This window comes from Echiichthys vipera (assembly GCF_963691815.1).
Source record: "Echiichthys vipera genome assembly, chromosome: 9".
NCBI classification, from domain to species: Eukaryota; Metazoa; Chordata; class Actinopteri; order Perciformes; family Trachinidae; genus Echiichthys; species Echiichthys vipera.
Window position 1 is genome coordinate 13,266,672 of NC_139834.1, and position 8,917 is coordinate 13,275,588.

General features: G+C 39.4%; 1 protein-coding gene across 2 annotated transcripts; it reads left to right on the forward strand.

Moving 5' to 3' along the window:
- Positions 1-627: 627 nt before the first annotated feature.
- Positions 628-8,240, forward strand: csf1b (colony stimulating factor 1b (macrophage)). Of its 2 annotated transcripts, none has more exons than XM_083920639.1 (9): positions 628-845; positions 2,523-2,642; positions 2,753-2,815; positions 2,935-3,105; positions 3,245-3,446; positions 3,535-3,671; positions 7,533-7,576; positions 7,672-7,709; positions 7,855-8,240. In XM_083920639.1, the coding sequence occupies exons 1-8, from the start codon at positions 804-806 to the stop codon at positions 7,706-7,708; spliced, it is 816 nt and encodes a 271-aa protein (XP_083776765.1). In that variant the 5' UTR covers positions 628-803; the 3' UTR covers position 7,709; positions 7,855-8,240. The 2 variants fall into 2 exon arrangements, with proteins under 2 accessions (XP_083776765.1, XP_083776766.1); XM_083920640.1 differs by having other exon boundaries at positions 2,529-2,642.
- Positions 8,241-8,917: the final 677 nt, after the last annotated feature.

The following is an 8,917-nucleotide window of genomic DNA, read 5'->3' on the forward strand; positions in this document are numbered from 1 at the left end:
TTTGTTGTTCTCAAGTTTTGTGTGCAAATTAATTAATTAATTTGCAAAGTAGGCACATCTAGTAACTATGTAGTCGATTCACCAAATATACTTCTGTAGCACAAAATAGAAATAAGAAATGCTTTTAGTTATTTCCCACCACTGAATCATTATCGTTATAAGACTTAATGATGTTACGTGCTGGAATGTGTTCAGTGTTTACTTCCTGGTGTTTTTTTCTCTGTTGGAGTCCATTGATCTGTTATGAGAAGAATTCCGAATAGCACTTCATCAAAAATTGTTATTTTAAGAGTTCATATGTGGACCAGTGTTTTAAATGCAAATTGCCTCCAAGGGAAAGAGTCTCTAGAACGATAACAGATGTTACCAACATCCACCTCGAGTTCCCACAATCCTTATTTGTGTCCATTTTTTAAATTTCAAATAACATAAGAAAATTCATGTCGAACAAAAACACATTCTCTAGTTAATCTACAGACCAAATAGTTTATTGTTCATAAAACATCTGTAGATAACTGGCAGAGAGACCAGGGCCCTGTACTTTGTCTAACAGAGGAGAGGTGGGAGGTCTTTAAAAAGGGCTGTCTGTCAGCCACCACAGTTAGTCTTGGTTTGAACTCACTCTGTGCAGGAGGAGCACATCATGCAATGCCTTTAAGAACAGCGCCACATGACGAAGTGTCAAATTTACTCAAGAGCAAATTCCTTTCTGTGGAGTGGAACTGAATATATGAAAAGGATCTCTTTGCTTCAATGTGTGTGACAAAGGAGTCTGGTGTTTTCCATTGTCAAACACGTACCAGATGACCATCCTTGTGTCAACCCTGATTCAGAGCAAAGCTAAGGTAGGTCAGAATCTTTCTATGATCTCTGCAGTTAAAAATCCAGCAAAAGTACAATAAGTGCAGGAAAAGAATAGCGTCTGTGTGTGTATGTTTTTTGCATGATTTGCTGACCTACATGCAGATTTATCATTGGCAGCATAGAGGGGAAAAACCATGTGACAGGTGACCCTTGCATCATGTGCTCCTGCATTTACCACAGACACATCAATAGTTTTATTAGATTAGATTAATTTGATAATCAGTCAATAAGCTATCCAGTGGGTTTCCAATAACAATCAGAGGCTAACATGATAGTCTTTCAACTACCATGTAGCATCTTGTTTTACTTTGAAAATCACTTTTTTAAAATCTGGGTTTTTAAACCATGTTGGCAAATGATTGTTTTACTTTCCTTTATGACCAGACAATCAATTTACACGCACAACTTAGATTTGTGGCGAATTATAACACTAAATCATCATGACATGAATGTTTTGCAGAAACTGCGTAAAGTTAATGTTACATAATTCCAAAACCTAAACCAGAGTTAAAGTTTCTGTGATTATGGACATGGATATTGGAAACAGACAACAAAATATGAAAGGAATACTTCTCATCTCTGGTGGCTTTCTATGAATTGTCTTTTGTGTTTTAAGTAATCTCAGGCAACAGATAAATCATGTTTTATTGATTCAGTGTTTTGCTGGCATCAGTCTTGACTCTTTGTTGCAGAAGCTTCACTGAACTCACAGGTCGAGTGATTTAATGGGATGATTATCAAGGGATACCAGGCATTTTGCCCGCAGTTTGAGGATCATGCAGCTCACCATGTTTTTAACCCTCAGTCGAAGGATTAAGTCAATCTGGAGTCAATTTTACTGTTATAGCCAAAAGGTGCTAGGGGGGAGGCATCATCAGCTACAGGAGAATTATGCACATGTTCTTCTCCCGGGCTAGGTCTCCATGGTAGAGGGCACTCTAAGACCGTAACTTGGATTTATCTAACACAGTTTGGCTTCCTCTGAGGTCACTCACAGTTAAACATCTCTCACTAGTAGCATTGCTTTTGTGTGTGTGAAACCTGACCATGGAACATTACACTTTAACTCATGTGAAGAAGAAGAACTGTAAAATAAATAGTGTGCAGGGGTGTATTTGTTGTAGCTGTAGCTGTTCTTTATTCAACACATTGTAAAGTTTATTTTGGAAGGAAAGGTTGGAATTGTGCCAATGTGGAGTGTGTTTTGGGCTCAATTAGGTCTGGGTTGAATTTTGTTATCCCTGTAAAATCCTTTATATATTTATACAAAAAAAAATATTTTTTGAGAAATAGATGTTCATGATTTGGGACGGATAACTGAATAAGAGAGAGGCTGCATTAATATTGTAATAGCTAAAGCCTCATTGACCATGTTGCCATGGTTAAGTTGATTCAAAGCATTGCTCACGTTTCTATTTAGCGTGCATAATCTACTTAAGTAATGTTTCTCAATATGTACGCTTTCCAGCTGAGTAAATGCTAATGCGTGTGTCAGTGTCCTGTCAAAGATTTGGGGAAGTGAAGATGAAAAACGTGAATAAGTGCCCTTTAGGCCACCCTAAAAAAGGAGAAAATGTGCCACTAGCAATATAGTCTGTCCACATAACTTTTTTTATTTCACAGTCATGCCACTGAAGATATATGTATGGTTGTGTTAGTTGCAGGTAAAGTGTCTGTGTGTACTTATGTTCCTGAGCTTCCCTCTGATTATGGCTGAGGTCCCTGGTCCATGCAGACACTCCATCACGAGGGAGCACCTGCTGACAGTCAGGCATCTGGTAGGTGTTGAAACAACATTAGAAACACATTTGTTGAATCAACATCAGAAACAATGTGGCGATCACGCAACACAGTTCGGGCTGAAATCTCCCTGTTGTTGTTTCTACAGATGGATAACCAGTTGAGAAGTGGGTGCTCAATAACCTACACATTCATAGAACAGAGAAGTTTGGTAAGGTAACATTTGCTTTATGGGACTGCTCCCTTTCAAAACATTTTATTCACTCACCAACTTTCCATGAATTGCATCATGCTTTAATATTTAGTTCCTCATTATCTGATTTCCTGCAGAGCAAATGTTGTTTTGTAAAAGCTGCTTTACCCTGGATCCTGGAGCTCCTCACCACCCACTTCAAATATAGTCGGGGTTCAGTCAATGATGGCTACGTTCAGTCCCTGAGAGCACTCATCCTCAACATCTACTCGCAGAAATGTGTGCCTCAAATAAATGAAGAGGTTGAGGTGAGTTTATGTGTCAGGAATGAAGGATCACATAAAATATAAAGGAAAAATATGTGTTGAGAGAAATTGCCCATCTGAGGAGATAAATCTGCAATACTTGTGAAAACATTTGAAGTATGTGTCTTGGAATCTGCCGCAGGATAAGCCAGAGAGTTTTGAGATGCTCTACAGAGGGTCTACTTCAGAGGCCCTGCAGAGGGCTTCAGAGGTGCTCTCTGTTTACTGGGAGCTGGTGACAACCAGTGATACACGAGTAGACTGGAGATGCCAGCACGAATACTCCGAAATCTTTGGCTCTACAACAGAGCTTTACACAGAGTCACCCACACAACATTTTACAGGTGGGGATCTCTTCTGTAAAAGTTCTGTGATGAATGATGCAGATGTTTGGTGCCACTGAGTTAACAGAATTTGTGTTGTTTTCTACAGAAAGTTATGGTAGGGACTCGGTGAAGGCCTCACAGAGAAGACCAGTCAGAGACCTGTACAAGCTTGGCTTCATCATTGTCTCCATCTGCGGAGGACTGCTGTTCATACTTACTCTCTACTGTCTCATCACACAAAAGGTAGCGGTACTTGAAGCGGTTTTGTTGAATTGTTTTAATCACATGTGCCCTATTAAATTTTAATCATGCATTCCAGTCATATTACACTTTATCAGTCCTTGACAGCCTGTCTGTGCTCTTTGGGGCACTCCAGGTTCACAATCCACATTTGTGGATTTGTCCTTATTTAATTCAATAAGTCAATTTTGTCAAAATCAGCGAATATCTTTTCATGGTCTGCTAGCTGTCCATTCTGTGTGTGCACTGAAAAATCTGGTGTTTATACGCAGCCCCGGTAGACTGGCCATCGCCAGACTGATTTGCAAGCGTATTAAGGCAGGGACAATCTCACTGTCTCCCAGTGAGATTGAGAACAAACTTGTTGTATCAGGTGAGATTGCTTTTCTAGCCACTTAGCTCTTTAACAGAAACAGTTCCTAATTGTTATTGTTTACTCGTGCAAACATCGAGTTGGGTTGTTAACTAACTAATGTCTTGAATCTGTCCAGTTGGTCTTACGGTCTCCCTTTTTGAATGAAAAATACATACTACAGAGGAAGTCAACTGGTATGGAGAGTTTTTTCCTCTCCCGGCACAGAACGTTTCTGCCAGTTGACAGTTGGTTGTAGTCCCTACAGTGTGTTCACATGGGTGAGACACAGGTGATATGAGGAACGCAACAGTCTGCCTTTGTCGCCACTGGTTCATGGGTTGGTGTGTCTGGGCCTTTAGTCTGATCAGATCAGTGAAACGTGACCTACAGCACTCAGCAACACATCCAAGATTGGGCAGGAAAAAAAAATGCTTGGTCACAAACTTTTTTAAACAGCTAAAAAGTACACTAAAATGTGTTTCTAAAAACATTTTAGGCAAAATCTGGGCAATGTAGGAACAGATTGATTCATATTTGATCAGTGCTGCTTCACTTTTGGCAGTTTGATCTGAGTTTTGTGAGCCTGTTGCGTTGCATTCGATGGACCTGAAGACTGGACGCAATTAGATAGAGATCCAGCCAATCAGAACAGAAAAACATGCAACATGTGACTTTTCAAATCCTGATTGGTGGGTGACACTCTGTGACTGGTCCACCGAGGTTCTGGTCGGCTGGAAATCTGTATGAGGTCGGCCAGACACATGTCTGCCAGAGCAAATAAAACATGAGCCATCCAGATTCAGCAGGTTTCCAGGCTACAGCCCTGGCTCTCGAAGTGGGAAACAAACAAAAGGGCTCACACCGAGCCACACAACACTATTCTGTTTGTGCACAGTACAGAGGAAAGGCTATGGATGTATAAAGACAAAGGCAGTGGGAGTGAAACAGACAGTAATTGTGGCACATGTTGTGGCACTCATTATTAAACAAAATGTACAGTACCAATCAAAAGTCAAAGACACTTTCTCATTCAATGGGAAAGCGTGTCCACACTTTTGACTGGTACTGTATACTGCAACAACAACAATGATTACATGCCCTATTACCAAACATTCATTCATCTTCAACCGCTTATCCCGGGGTCAGGGTCGCGGTGGGGCAGGAGCCGATCCCAGCTGACATCGGGCGTGAGGCGGGGTACACCCTGGACAGGACGCCAGTCTATCACAGGGCACATAGAGACGAACAGAGACAGACAACCATTCAACACCTAAGGGCAATTTTTAGAGTCATCAATTAACCTAACACATGCATGTCTTTGGATTGTGGGAGGAAACCAGAGTACCCGGAGAAAACCCACGCAGACACGGGGAGAACATGCAAACTCCAACATATTACAGCCAAAAAAGCTCAAGAACCGAATATAGTCAAAGCCTTAGTTTGCTCATTAGCTGCAGTTTATTACTGGAGGTACAACCTGAACTTTGTTTTTAAGGTGTCTGTATGTGTTCCTTTTACATTTTACACTATAGGATACAGCTCATTATAGGTGAGCATGTTAAGTCATTGTAACACAAAAGCTGTAAATGGTTTGGAGTGCCAGCCCTCCCTTGCTGGTAAATACTATAAGTATTATAAAAGTATAAAAACAAGGTGGAGGCTGGATTTACTGGTGAGTGCAGAACTGCCATTCTGCAGCAAGCACAAAAGTCTGCAAATACATGTCACATTTTATTCTCCTATTTGAGGCTATTTGGCACATTTTTTTCAGATAATTAATTTTTAATTGTATGGTGTACAAGGTGTATATAGTAAGCATTATATTCGTTTGTACAGTATGTGGTGTATTTTATATTTTACAGTATAACTCTCTAAGTTGTTATAAGATATTGTACTAATAGGATAGCTGGAAATGGTTTTGCTTTGGAAATAGTCTAAAATTCTTAAGTTATTGGGCGATGGTAGATCAAGTTGCTCTGTTTATGTGCAGTGTTTACTTTCACAAGTTAAGCTTCATTTTAATTATCCTTGTGGTGAAATATGGCAGCCACAGCAAAGTGCTTGTGGGCTAACTGTAAAATATGTCAATTAATTAATCAAGCACTTGCAGAAGTATTGTTGGTCCTTAATATGCATGTGCAGCATCGTAATGCACCGTGTTTGCATTACGGTGCTGCACATGCATATTAAGGACTAACAATACTGCAAGCACTTGCAGGTGGGGATGAGGCCCTTTTGTACTGCGGGGGCCCTGGGATATACGGACATGTGCATGTGTTGTGATGTGGGACGTAACTGTAGTACTGCAAGAACATGCAAACTGCACATAGAAATGTGCCAGTTAGCAGGTGGTAGTCACAGTGGCGCACTGTGTTTAGTCCTTTCACATACATGTTGGATTTTAGTTCACATTCAAATCACATTACACCAGAACTGAGGGAGACTTACATTTGTGACTTTGAGCTTTCAATCACATTAGAGCTCCACTCGAGATGTGGGCTAGTGGAAACAAATGGCTCCATTTAAGAGGCTTTTTCAGGTTAATGGACTAATAGGATTTCATTAGTCAGAATTCTGGTTCTCAAACATAAGCTTTGATTATGGCTGAAAACAGACTTCAGAAACTGCAAGGGGTGAAACACTGAACAGTACTCGGTAGAAAAAATAAGGACTAAGCAACAGGTAGGATGGCAACAATGGATATTGGTGAGACTCTTTGTTTCAGACACCAACAATCAGGGTTTAACTGATTATGTCTTGTTCAGAGTATAATGAATTAAGCTTTTAACTGCCAAATAACAAGACAACTGGGATTGACTGTCATTCGCAGTATTGGTTGTTTGTATCCTTATTTGACCGACCGCATGCAGTGACATAATACACACAGCAGTAGGAGGAATACTGCACAGACAATGACAGAGTGTAATTGAAATGAAGCGCTTGATGTGGTTGATCAATTATCTTGTGGAATGTTATGCCATGCTCACTCCTTTTGTCTATGACCTGCTCGGTTTATTTCTTCTCGCCTGCTTTTCACTGCAGTGTGTTTGTAAAAAGGTTAAAAAAGTTTTGAATTTTAAAAGTTTAGTTAGTGTGTTTGCTTGTTTTAGTGTAGTTTCAGAAAGGTTTAGTTTTTATCATATTGAGTTTAACAGCAGTTTCATTGTTTTTTTGATGGGGTTAGGTATAATGTTACTTACTCAGGTGACGAGAATAGAGCATTGCGTTGCAGCTTGGCATCACACAGTGGACTTGAACAATAACAGGCTTTCTTGGTGGAAAAAATATTGAATCACAGATAGAAAAATGTCTAAAATGTCAGTAGTCACAACCATGTCAAACGCCTGCCTCCTGCTTTGTCATCAGTCATTACTCAAGCTTATTGTTTGATAAATAATATAGTTTCTTTAAAATGTAAGAAATTAGCTCTGCATCTGTTGCTGTGTAGGTACTTATCATATGTTACCTATTGGTTAAATTTAGTATTAAGTATTTTCTTTCCAAAACAGATAACTCACAACCCTCACAGATCAAGATCACATACAAACTCAAGGTAAGAACATTCAGAACTAGGAAATAATAAAATATATAATTTTCCTTACCATGTTTATTTAACCATTCTAATGTATTCTTTTCTCTGGATCACAGCAGAGACCTGCAGGGCATAGAGATGGAGTCACAATAATGTGAGTATCCTCAACTACATCAAATTGTTACTGACAGTGTAACAGCTGGTGCTGGTTAAATATCTTAAACAAACACCTTTGTCAGGTGACCGCAGTGCACATTCATCTTTATATTCTTTGTGTTTCCAATATTTTTCTCTGTTAGAGCTGCAGCAGCAGACTGGAGCCCTTGTGAAGCTGCACATTTAATACATCATGAACAGGTTTTCATATCAGTATTGTTTGTGTAATGTATCATGCTCACCTATTTAATCAGAAGCTTAGCTTTGACTGAGAGCAAAGACGGGCCTTATTTGGAATAATATGGTATGTATATTATGTTTATGAGTTATGTATTGCAGATATCTTTTGACTAAAAGTTTTATTTTTTCACTAGTTAAGTATATTGAATAACTTGTCTCCATTTGCTACCACTTAACCAACTGTTTGTAATGTTGTTTGCTGAACATTTCCACTAGTTATTTATAAGTTTGATTCAATCACTGTATTGATAATAAAGGTTCCATCAATACCAAATCCAAATCCAATGCTCTCCAGCTTTCCAACTACAGCTGAATACATATGCAGTGTATAAGCACAATGAAATCCCACATACAGAGAGGTATTGACGTTTTCAAAGTATTTGGGTTATTTAATAGCCTACATCCTGTTTGACACATTATGAGGACACACACTGTCTTTTCCACTGCTTTGGAAAGCATTTTCAGCCTTCATTGTTACTAAATATCTACATGTGGGCAACTTCTCAAAGTTATGACCAAAGATTTTGATATCCAGTTTTATTGCGCAACAGTTTCAACATGATCTCTGGAGAATATTACGTTAATGATAAAACATAGATTTGTTGGTACTGGCAGAGAGGTTGAGATACGATCCTGATAGATACACACCCGTGGCTGCTGCAGCTACACAAGAGAAGTCTTTACTGCAAAGAGAGTGACATGAGTTGAGAGAGACATGGATGCGCATTCCCTTGTTAGCATGACATTCACTCATGTTTTCGCAGTGAGATATACCCACTTGTTGCCAGTTGGTGTGCTGGCTTCTATTTTGTTTTTGAACAATCTGTGGAGGACAGAAAAAAATGCAGCCCTAGCTGCAGGAGAATCTTGTTCAGCCTGCAATATATAATGATTTATAACTCATTTAATCTTTCAGACTACCGCTTATCAGTGTGCAAACCCCGGTTGTGTTGGCAGTAATCCATT